Below are 12,250 nucleotides of genomic sequence, written 5' to 3'. Positions count from 1 at the left end.
GTATAATAAAATTGAATAGTAATAATTAGTGCTGTCAGTTTAACGCGTTATTAACGACGTTAACGCAAACCCAAATTAACGGATTTTTTTTTTTTTTTTGCACGATTAACGCTCTTTTTGGCCAAGCAAACTTTGTAGTTTTTTTCACATGCTGTTGTAACAACTACCGACGTTAGAAAAACGACAACACCACACCGGATGTAGCTAGACCGGAAACAAAACAACTGGCACGCCACACACACTTGTTTGGCTTGCAAGCCGGCTAAGGAGTAGTAGCAGAGCCCGTTTACGGATATTAGACATTCTCTGGTAGTAGGCTAAAGTTACTTTTTGAGTGGATGGCGAGCGCGAGACTCCAAAATGGATGCCAATAAGATTCTGAATGGAAAGTTTACTTTTAAAAAGTTGCCAAATGGGTCCATTGACAAGACCAAAGTGATCTGTGTGTTTTGTCGTTGTAATCTGAGCTATCATCGCAGTACGTCCAGTCTGAAATACCACTTGATGGCCAAGCACACAGCTGATGCGAATTATCCGCCCCCTCGTCAAAGCCAGGCAATTGCAATGTTGTTTTCAATAAAAAAATATTTGCACAAAGCAATCAGAACCACTTTTCCAAAAAGAACAAAAAGAAAAGAAATCAAGGGACAAAAAGAAATCAAGGGACATAGAATAGATACAAATATGCAATTAATTGTGATTAATCGCGAGTTAACTATGACATTAATGCGATTAATCACGATTAAATATTGTAATCGTTTGACAGCACTAGTAATAATAGATACATTTGAATTTCATAATTTGTGTGTTCCATTTCTGACCACTGGTTAGTTCTAGATAGATTCTATTGATATACATTTCAGTAGTTTGCATATATATGTAAAGAGGTAAACCTTGATCATATTTTAACCATACATGATAGCACCATAGATTGACTATTGTCAATCTATTAGCCTATCTATTTTAATCTTAAGTGGAAGCAAAATTATTTACTCAAGCATAGCCTCCATTATTTATGAAATGGAAATAATAATTTAAAAAATACATAGATGTCTGCTAATAAGGTGACACGGTAATACAGACTTTTTTTTTTTTTTTTGCAGCACCGAAGACCCACTTTGACCCAGGAAAACCCTGTGATCCCAGCAAGGGGTGTCATGATACCAAAAATCCAGTAGTCGGTGCAGATACCAGTAAAATAACACGATTCTCCATGCCAATTTCGATACCATGGTAAAAAAAAAAGGGTTTTCTAAGATTCCATGTACTTGAACTTGAAACATGAACTAATTTATTAAAATATTTGGAAAAATAGCAAAATGTCATAAGACATACAAAACATGTGCAACAAAGCATAGCGCAACATAATACAGTGCAATTAAGCCATTCAGCTAACAAGATGAACATACGTTTACCTTCTAACCAAGGTAGGCTATAGGCTAACGTTAAAACTACAGCATAGCTAACCTAAACTACGTACATAACATAAGCCATTGTAACTCTAGTGCCCACCATCTCAAACATTGTGTAACGGGTATGACAGATTACAAAACAGAAAGAGTGCATTCTTTGGATGTATTCAGAACTTAGCCGCAACCACAACGAACATTGATTTATTTGGTATGATGCCAGTTGTTAGCATCGGTGCTGCACCTCTTCCAGAACGGCTCACCTTGAATTCTTTAAACAAATCCGGATGACGAACTTTCAGTTGCTTAGCTAAATTGGAAGTATTACCTCCCTTGATCTGAAGAACACGGTAGCATCTTCTGCATAGTGGCTTCTGCGGATTAATTAAAATGCCACGGTCATCTGCCTCAAACGCAAAGTAGGCTATTTCCAAACAACTTTTGGTGCCTATGTTGTAAACAAGTCGAGGTGGGGCGATCGCTGCAGCTGCAGTTGCCATTGTGGTTTTCTGAATGTAAACGTTGACTGGAACACTCCTGAATACTGCCCCCATCAGTTCCAGAAGAGGCGTAGCACCGATGCTAACATCTGGCATCGGCGCTCACGGTGCTTCAAAAAATGGGCATCATCTGTGTTTTTATATTTTAGCATCGAAAGGTATCATGAGTATCGGTTCTTGTGACATCCCTAATCCCAGCAGAAGGGTGGATTTCAGGAACAAAATGTAATAAAACTCGAAATTTGTCAAATAAAACTATATTCCTATCATGTAGTACATATTCATTAATTTATATGCAATTGAGCAAAAGTACAGATTCATATGGCAGAGGAACAAATCACTCTTCCCCAATTTAAGCAAACCAAAGCCGGACTTGAGATTCACCTCATAAAAAAGGAGCTTCAATAAGATGGTCTGCACAAACGAAAAAAAAATGAAAATTGTAGAAGAAACTATTGGATATTTAGCCTCCAATGTTTCTTTGAAAAACAAGCACAAAAGTAAGATGGATGATTTGATCCTGGATAGCAAAACATGGGATTTCAAAATCCAGATGATTTTCTTTCTTTTTTTAAGAACAACTGGGCGCTGAACACCACGACAGTAGTCAGGGAAGCTCAAGAACTGCTTGCATTGAAACCACTCAGCCATAATGAAAGACTAGCTACATCAGATGACTGATACTAAATTGTCCTAACTAGACCAGGGGCCTCATGTATAAAGGATTGCGCAGCTTTCATACCAGAAGATGGCGTACGGCCAAAACTCAAATTACCTACGCACAGAAATATTCACATGTATAAAACCGGTTGTATCCTGCGCACCTTTCCTTTATATATCACAATCAACATGAGATTGACCGCACGTGAACGAGCCACTGACCCCACCTTGCCTCCTCCCATAAATTAAGTTGCAGATGGACAATAAATGCGCTCGAGGTCATTCTTGTCTGAATTATCATATTTCTTCGAATAAACGCCACCCTCGAATCAACGCCGCACCAAAAATGAACGTTAAACGCTGCAGCGTTTATTCGAAGAAATACGGTGACTGTGAGATCGAGGTTCTGACAACAGAGGTGGATACGAGAAAATGTCCTGTTTGGCGGCCTGTCATCAGGTATGGGCGACAAAAGAAAGTCGGCGAAGTGGAAAACTGTCACTATTTGCGCCCTTTCTTGTTTTTAACCTGTAGCACTGAGATTTCGCAAAATGTAAAGTGCATTACAAATAAAATTATTATTATTATTTTGGGACATAAATGCTGTGGGTTCAGAGAACCAGACCATGGTAGAAATAAAGAAGAATAATCTGATGTAAAACTTTAAATGAAGAAACGAGTGGTGGCGCATCCTAACAGCATGGCAGCTATTGGGTTAGCGTAACATGCATTTCCTGAGTGATTTTGTCATTTGTTTGACACCCTCAAGTTTAACAGAAGTTATTAAGTGGTGGCGGATTTAACAAAAGGCTATATAGCATTTCCCGTTATGGGTTCTAGCATTTTTATGCGATCATCCCAATTAATGTTCAAATTTTATTTTAATGTTTTTTGAATAGTCAACGTCATAAACGTAGTAGTGGAAACTATTTGGTAATGTTTGGTAAGTTTCGGCACTTTCAGTTAGAATACGCCATGTTACAGAGCCAGACAAGACTTTGCGGACTGTCCGCTAATTCTCACGACTGCTCAAAACTTTCCGTGACGGCCCGCACATTCTCACGTCAAATAAATCTATATACATCACAAAGTGTGCGTGAAAACCAGCGTACGCAAGCTTTTTGTGCGTACGCAACGTTTATATATGAGGCCCCAGATCTCTTGCTGCTTTGCTGTTTGCAGAAGCACTGCATGTAACAGTCAGCCGTCATTCTTCACGTAGCCTACGACGTTCCCTAAACTACAGTCACTCAAAATTGTTGATACTGCTAGGCAATAAATGCTGTTATTAATAAAAAGTAGATAGAAAGCTAGGCAATAATAATACAACCAAATCACTCATCTTGTTTAGCAGAACTGAAGTCTGTGACGGAATTTGGCTGAACGTTATTCAGTTAGGTAAGCACTTTCCTAGGAAGCTAGTAAGTGACTAGCCTAACATGATGCTGGAATTACCTTTCCTTCTTTGATGCTATTTTATCTCCAAACAGTTTGCTGAATCCACCCTTGGCCGCTTTCTTGCTCGTCTTGGCCGGAGTCTTGTTACTCTTTGGGGCTGCAAGCTTAGCTTGCTCGCTGGGAGAGGAGTTGGAATTGAGGACGTAGGACGGTACATCTGCCTCCGTAGGAGACGGGCTCGGCTTCGGTTTGGACACCGGAGGAGGTGATTTGTTGAAAAAATTAAAGATGGTGCTTTGCTTGGCCATTTGGCTTCTAACGTAATAACTAGAAAATGTAGAAAGTATGTGATTTGAGAGATCGAACTCCTTCTACCCTCAATTGCGTGCACCACCCGCAGACAATTCCCGCGAAATGCTCAGTTTTTCGCAGTATGTTCGAAGAGGACGGAAACGGAAGCAAGGTGATCATGTTTTGTATGTATTATTGTATTTATTTTGTTGGCTTTAACTTTTTATTTAGCTCTTACTGTAAAGTATTTTTCATCTAGGTGTCTTCGCTTCTTGTCTGTTAGAGTTTCTTGGTTAATTGCGTGAAACGGCTTTTGGACTCTGCTGTACCTCGAAGGAATCCGATCTATGCATATCTAGGGTGCCGGTCGCGGGAGTCACGGCGGATGATGTTTCTCAAACTCCTGAATTTGACTCAATTCAGCATTTTTGGTTTGACAAGATACCATCGTGTTGTCTGCCTATGCACATGGCTCCATGCCCACGTTACCATAATGTCATCTGTGCCGTCAACCGTGCCAGTTTTTGAACGTTGACTTTCATGTATGAAAAGTCTGACGGCCGTTTGTGGCCGCAAGAGGGCAGCAGAAATACATGCCCTGTCTCCAGTTGATGATCACGTTTGACTGAAGCTCATTTTCAGGTGGGCTGAAAGGGGGGACATTGCCCGTCAACACAAATTGAATATTGTGCCCGTCATGGGGCCGACATTGCAATCTCTTCAAGGGGCCCACAGTTTTTAGCAGTGCATTTGTATTGCTCTGTAGTGGAACAAAAGGATCCAAAATAGGTTTTGTTGAGTTGACGTTTAATAGAATAATTATAACGTGAACCAACTGCCTGCCTATCCTGAAGTCTGTTCTATCACGTGTGCTTCTCCTCCAGATCCCTTTTGTTTTCCCGAAGATTATTTACAGCTCCCCACATACTATTTTTAGACCCCAGGCGTTTCTCTCCTGCTGCAGTAGGACTGAGGGGGGGGGGGGGGGGGTTACCAGGACGTACCTGCAGAGATCCTGCAGAGGGTAGACAGTGAGACCACTCAGAGCAGACAGACTGACTAGAGAGACCACAGACTGACTAGAGAGACCACACAGAGCAGACAGACCAATTAGAAAGACAATAACCCCACAGACAGACTGACTAGAGAGACCACACAGACAGACAGACTAGAGAGACCACAAAGACAGACAGACTAGGGAGACCACACAGATAGACTAGAGAGACTACACAGAGCAGACAGACTGACTAGAGAGACAATAACCCCACAGACAGACTGACTAGAGAGACCACAAAGACAGACAGACTAGAGAGACCACACAGATAGACTAGAGAGACTACACAGAGCAGACAGACTGACTAGAGAGACAATAACCCCACAGACAGACAGACTAGAGAGACCACACAGACAGACTGACTAAAGAGACCACACAGACAGACTAGAGAGACTACACAGAGCAGACAGACTGACTAGAGAGACAATAACCCCACAGACAGACAGACTAGAGAGACCACACAGACAGACTGACTAAAGAGACCACACAGACAGACTAGAGACCACACAGACAGACTAGAGAGACTACACAGAGCAGACAGACTGACTAGAGAGACAATAACCCCACAGACAGACAGACTAGAGAGACCACACAGACAGACTGACTAAAGAGACCACACAGACAGACTAGAGACCACACAGACAGACTAGAGAGACTACACAGAGCAGACAGACTGACTAGAGAGACAATAACCCCACAGACAGACCCCACAGACAGACAGACAGACAGACTCCACAGACAGACAGACTAGAGAGACCACACAGACAGACTGACTAAAGAGACTACACAGACAGACAGACTAGATAGACTACACAGCCAGACAGACTGTCTAGGGAGACCAGACAGACAGATAGACAGACAGACCCCACAGACAGACCCCACAGACAGACAGACTGACTGACAGTCTTTTAAACTTTTCATGAATCTATACTCCCATCTCTACACGTCACGGCTCCTGAACTCGAGTCATTAGTTGTTGAGTCTGGAGTGTCTCTCAGCTGGTCCATGTGTATAATCTGAAACTACAACAGATATAAACCACAATAGGGATGAGCATTATCACCTCCATCTAACAATGATTCATGAAACTCAATGAGTCAATGTAAAAATACACATCATTATGCAACATGCCCTTTCCTGCTTTCATGCTTGAAATGAAAAGCGTTTGTTGGTCGAAGGTCCTTTCACCAGGAGGCTCTCAGGATGAGGGCTGTAGAGTAGATGAGAGAGATGGAGGGATGAGGGCTGGAAAGTGGATGAGAGAGATGGAGGGAGGAGGGCTGGAGAGTGGATGAGAGAGATGGAGGGAGGAGGGCTGGAGAGTGGATGAGAGAGATGGAGGGAGGAGGGATGGAGAGTGGATGAGAGAGATGGAGGGAGGATGGCTGGAGAGTGGATGAGACAGATGGAGGTGAGGGACAATCCCTTCTTTGTTCCATTCAGTTTCTGCCTGTCTGTCTCTTTCTATGTCTTTCTCACTCTCTCTCCCTTTCTTTCTTCCTCTCTCTCCCTCTGCCTCTCTCCCTCTCTCGCTTCCTCTGTCTTTCTCTATCCCTGTGTCCCTCTCTCTCCTTCCCCATCTCCCTGTCTCTCTCTCTGTCTCTCTCTCGGTCTGATCTTTCTCACTCTCAATCTCCCCCTCTCTCTCCCTCTCCTCTCCCTCTCTATATATCCCTCCCCTTCTCCTTCTCAGTTCACTTCAGTATGCTTTATTGGCATGACAGTCCGGGTTGAGCAGTATTGCCAAAGCAGTCCATATTAAATGGACATTTTACACATATAATAACATTTAACAAGGAGTCTAACAATGATAATATGGAAAAATAACAGTAGCATAGTAAGTGTAACAGTAACAGATAAATGCGTGCTAAGATACAGAAAGGTTTTAACAGTCATACAGGGTTGGTTCACTGTACCTCAGGTTGTGACATTGAGATTCATATCTAACGGCAAGACTTGCAGTTGGCCCTTTGCCCAGAGATATCCTTAATTTATATCAAGCTCTGTGTAATTTTCAATTAACTGGTAACATTTTTAAAGATATTGAATTCTTATACTTTTATACCAACATTATAACATATAACATTTAAGTAGGAAATGTTTTTCTGTTTCAATTTCCCTGATGTACAGTGATCACAGATTCTGTACTCTTTTGTATTTAGTGAGCAGCTGTCTCTGCTTTATGTCCTTGACGATATATAGATATTCAGCCATTTCATAGTTTCTGTTTAGGCCCCGATAGCAATCTAATTGGGTGTGCTCACGCCTTTTGAGCACAACCATTGTTCTCTCACATATATTATTTATTATTTTCCCACCCTTAAGGATCCCTCAATATTTGCACTACATAGACAACGCCAGTGTCAAAAGATTCGTAGTATTTGCGATTGTGTTGCTTGTATTTTTATTTATGTTCCATTGGACGGTTTAGGCTTGAATTAGGTTTTTGTGGCAAAAAGTGCCTTTAGTCGCACAAGGGAACTTTGTGCTAGCCTACGTCACAACGTCAGCACACATGAGCAACGATGCATAGATACCACGTGCTAGTGTACTAGCAGAATCATATATTTAGGAAATTCAAGACTTGCATGTACAGTAAGTAATGTCAAATTAGAAAATGTATTTAAACGCAAGCTTGTGTGGTGCAACGCTGTCTTCAATGGCACAGCCTACACTTTATGTCAAAATAAACAGCAAATGTTTACTCCTCGACAGGTCTGCAAACTTGATTTGTTAAAACGTTTGTTAACCGAGAGCGTAGGTCGAGGTTTACAAACAAATCGTTTTAACAAATCGAGGCGACAAAGCGTTTGCTGACCTGTCGAAGTGTAAACATTTGGTTTCTCATATACTTCAACAATACATGGGAAGATCCCAATCAAACACGTTGGATCTCCGGAGAATGTTTTTAGTCGCTGTGTTCGTATTTGAGCTATTTCTTTCAACCAGAATTCGTTTTCTGTCTGCTTCGGATACTTCTTTAAAACGGGAAGCGATTGCGGGGCGTTTGCGCACCTGTCCCAAAACCATATTTGGTTGTTTTAGGGTTTTTTTAAGGAAATGTTGGCTACTTTGTTGCCGAGCAGATGCCACGTTGTTAAGGTCAATTGCGACATCTCCAAGGCAACCGCTTGTTGCTACGTCCGCAAAAACGTTTATTGACCTCTGCGAACATTCGGGGGTCAATAAACGAATACACTGTTCCTATTGGTCCAGATACATTCTCAAAAGTCAGTAAACGGATTTATTGACTTTTGAGAACGTCTCTGGACCAATAGGAACAGCGTATTAGTCAAATTATTACACTAGTATATAAGAAACGTTTTTAATTTCCGGCGCATTCAAACAATCGCCTCAGTGAAGTTTGATTAGCAACAGCAGCTAGGCTAGCTTGCTCGTAGCACAATTCAGCTTTTCCACGCAGGGCTCTCGACTGAGACACAAAAGGCCCCTTTTGGCTTTGTTCCTGACAATGATTGCTTCCAGCAAACTTCTTTTGAATTAGCCATTTCCCCCTAAATAAATATCAAGCTTTACGTGTTATTTACGTGTTTGGGGGCATAGTTTCAGTGACCAGATGATACTGTTTGAATCGTGATTCCATCGGAAAAATACTGCCGGGGACAACTTTTGATTTTGATTCCATCTGGCATGAGGGACTCTATTACAGACTTCTTCAATGTGGCATCAGAGGGAAGACATTTGATGTCAATTAATCTATGCATTAAAACGCTAGCGTTGGCCAATCGGATTGGTTTCTTGTAATGTAGCAACTGTTGGTCATGGTAAACATTTCTAGGTTTTACAATTTCAAGAAGGAGGAGAAACTTATCGCATGTGTCTGCACACCAGTTCTGTTCAGAACAAAGTTAGGTAATGTGACAAGCCTGATTTTAAAGTCTCAAGTCTTATTTGTCAGGTAGGCCTACACAGAGCAACACAAGGTCAGACTGGGCACTGAAATTCTTAAGACAAGACAACGCAAACACCTGACATTACATAACATAACGTACACAGAACATAATTAACATCTATGCTGATCTTAAAAAGTGAAACTTCCTAGACATACAGATAGCAATAAATAATCCACTATACTAACGCTAATACTAAAACTTCCTAAATATACAGATAACAATAAATAATAACGACTTACTAACCGAGAGTGAGGTCATGCCGGGAAATATCAAACTGAGGCTGGAACGTATCAACCGAGCGATAGCTCGTACCGTCGTTGCCATATAATAATACACTATATTAACCCTAAATGCACATAGAATCTATTCAACCTATAATCTATTTTAAAGATTACATAAAAATAACAAAGCATGGTGCAGGGTTGCCAATGTTGCTAAATTCAGTCTTGTCACATTATGTGACTGTTCTGTGCCACTGCTAGAGCTAGCTCGCTAGCCCAGTTGACAAACAACTGGTTGAGTGACCAGTGGCGTAACACGTATTCTATTGTGATCTTGCTCTAGTAAAATATTGTCTTTTTACACAAATGTTGTGTTAAAGTGCTATTTAGATCAATATTGTGAGTAGCCTACATAGGGTTGCCACCTTCCAAACTGAAAAATAAAGGACGCCTGCCACAGCGGGGGCCACACCCCTCGGGGCCACGATGACCACAGGCCCAATGACGTGCCAGTGGGGGTAAATCACAACTTAAAACATGTTTTCATAAAAATATTAAGATTGATACATGGACATTATAAAAAGATATCTGCTATTGAAACCAGTGTGAACAGATGCACTCAGTCTATCTCTATATCACAACTCAAGTGGTCATATCGTCATGGCTGAACACAGCTATGACGATAATAAACATAGTCCAACTAAGTTTAACAGTGAGGCCACAAAAAATAGGCTTATGGAGGAACTTGTGAGATGTGAACCATATTTTTATTAACTTATTTAATAAAAAAATCCATAACTTATTAACTTTAAATTAAACAAATGCTTTGATACTCAAAAAGGTATACTCCATGAACATGATGAACATGATAAGTGGATCAGAAGTATGTCAAGCCTACTTACTTTTATAGGTGTACTTCTTAATACGCGGGGGGTATCTGGAGAATTCTTTCAAATTGACTCTCCGCCAAGAGACCTGCCCTCCTCTGACTGTTTGGCCGTGAACCTGAAACAAACCGATCAAACCAACGATGGCAGCGAGTATTACCAGATTATCAGCACGCTTGGCCATGACTACAACAGTGACCTTAGAGAACTACAACTCTGTATTAACTTGTCTAACACGCCCCTGAGCGTGGTGTACTGTAGGAAGGCAAGCAGTGCAGAGCATTAAAAAACGCTGTAGTGGACACGAAACGCAGTAATTTCAAATTATATATAGTTGATATCTGTTGAAAACAGTGTTGTGTAGACAAAATAGATTTATTTGTAAGTTTTTATTTCAAGTCTCCACCTTCAATGTTTCAGGGAGTGCTGTTGGCCGTTTTTAGTCTTTGCTCTGCAGCTTCATTCGTTGTAAACCAACCAATCAGCGCACAGCTCATCTATATATTCATGAGCATACCATAAAAGGGAGAAATCCTCTAGTTTCATTCTGGGGCTATTTCACAGGATGCATCAGGGCTCATAGAACAGCACCCGGGCCATTTTCAGCCCAACCAACAGTGCGGCTGCTAGCCATTTTGGTGCCCTAAGCATAATTCCTTTATGATACCCCCCCCCCCCCGATTGTATTTGCCTTTTATTACCAAACATTCAACTCAATATCAATAACACAACAGCAGCATCACAATGTTTATTTATTATTGTTTATTGTTAAAAGGATCCCCATTAGCTGTCACCAAAGTGGGACGAGCTAATCTTCCTGGGGTCCAGCAAAAAGAAAACAAATATAAATTACTTAACAATGATCATGTAAAAGCAGAAACTTTGTAGACATCCTTATAAACATCACCAGACATCACTCAGAACCAGTGGCGGATCTAAGGGGTGGCAAGGGGTGGCAGCTGCCACCCCAATAAAAAATACTGCCACCCCAATTTTTTCTTTCTTTTTTTTGGTATGCATTTAGCATACACTTTTATCCAAAGCGACTTCCAAGAGAGAGCTTTACAAAAGTGCATAGGTCTCTGATCAAAACAACGACATAGCCCCAACATTGAGGGTAGCCAAAAGATAAAGCATACATTGTGAAAAAACTGTCCCAAAAGGAAGAACCATAAGAGCATGTAGTGAAACAAGTTACAATTAAACAACATGAACCTCAATCTTCCCATGGAAAAATATTATTTGTACATAACAGAACATTTCAATGAATGATATTAATGTTACTGTTTAATTTAAACTACAATGTTCTAGCCTTATCATTTACCATAGGGAGTACTGTACCCCCCTACTTTGAGTTTGATTTGCCTCCAGGAGGCCACCCAACAACTTCCTTCTGCCACCCCATTGCCACCCCGAATGAAATCTCTAGATCCGCCCCTGCTCAGAACAAATCATTACAGCACTACATTTATTTAATAAATTAATACAGTAAATATGTACATTCCCTGCTCACTACTGTAAATGGTGCATTCTCAGATGGTACCTGAAAGAGACTTTGCTATTAATTTTACGTAAATTCATATCCAGTGGGCAATTATTCCAATGATTGATGGCACGATAAATAACAGTTTTCTTCAAAGCATTTGATTTTGGGCATGGTAACATCATCAGCTGATCTAGTCAAATGAGAATGAACCTGATCACACCTAACAATTTGATTATATAAGAAAACTGGTTGAGAAAAAAAGACAGTGTTTCTGAAAAATGTAGTTGTATTGAAAACCAGCCTGTTCTCTACCGTTAACCATGAGAGTCGACGGTGCATACTAAGAGTGTTTGTTGATATGGGACAATGTAATACTAACCTAGCAGCTCTGTTTTGGACAGTTTGTAATTTATTTAGTTTACCTTTAGAT

The 12,250-nt window shown here is 40.8% G+C and overlaps 1 protein-coding gene across 1 annotated transcript in view; it reads right to left on the bottom strand.

Annotated features, from left to right (window-relative positions):
* The window catches only part of msh6 (mutS homolog 6 (E. coli)), a 33,025-nt gene extending 28,615 nt beyond the window's left edge, over positions 1-4,410 (bottom strand). Inside the window, exon 1 of the mRNA XM_084666993.1 lies at positions 4,025-4,410. Coding sequence (XP_084523119.1) covers positions 4,025-4,275 — 251 coding nt within the window. The 5' untranslated portion in view covers positions 4,276-4,410. The remainder of the gene's footprint in view (positions 1-4,024) is intronic.
* Between the last annotated feature and the right edge of the window lie 7,840 nt (positions 4,411-12,250).

This window comes from Hypomesus nipponensis, chromosome 11 (genome assembly GCF_054491055.1).
Source record: "Hypomesus nipponensis isolate SF chromosome 11, ASM5449105v1, whole genome shotgun sequence".
Classification (NCBI taxonomy): domain Eukaryota; kingdom Metazoa; phylum Chordata; class Actinopteri; order Osmeriformes; family Osmeridae; genus Hypomesus; species Hypomesus nipponensis.
The sequence above is the reverse complement of the archived record's forward strand: the minus strand, read 5'-3'. Positions and strand labels throughout refer to the sequence as shown.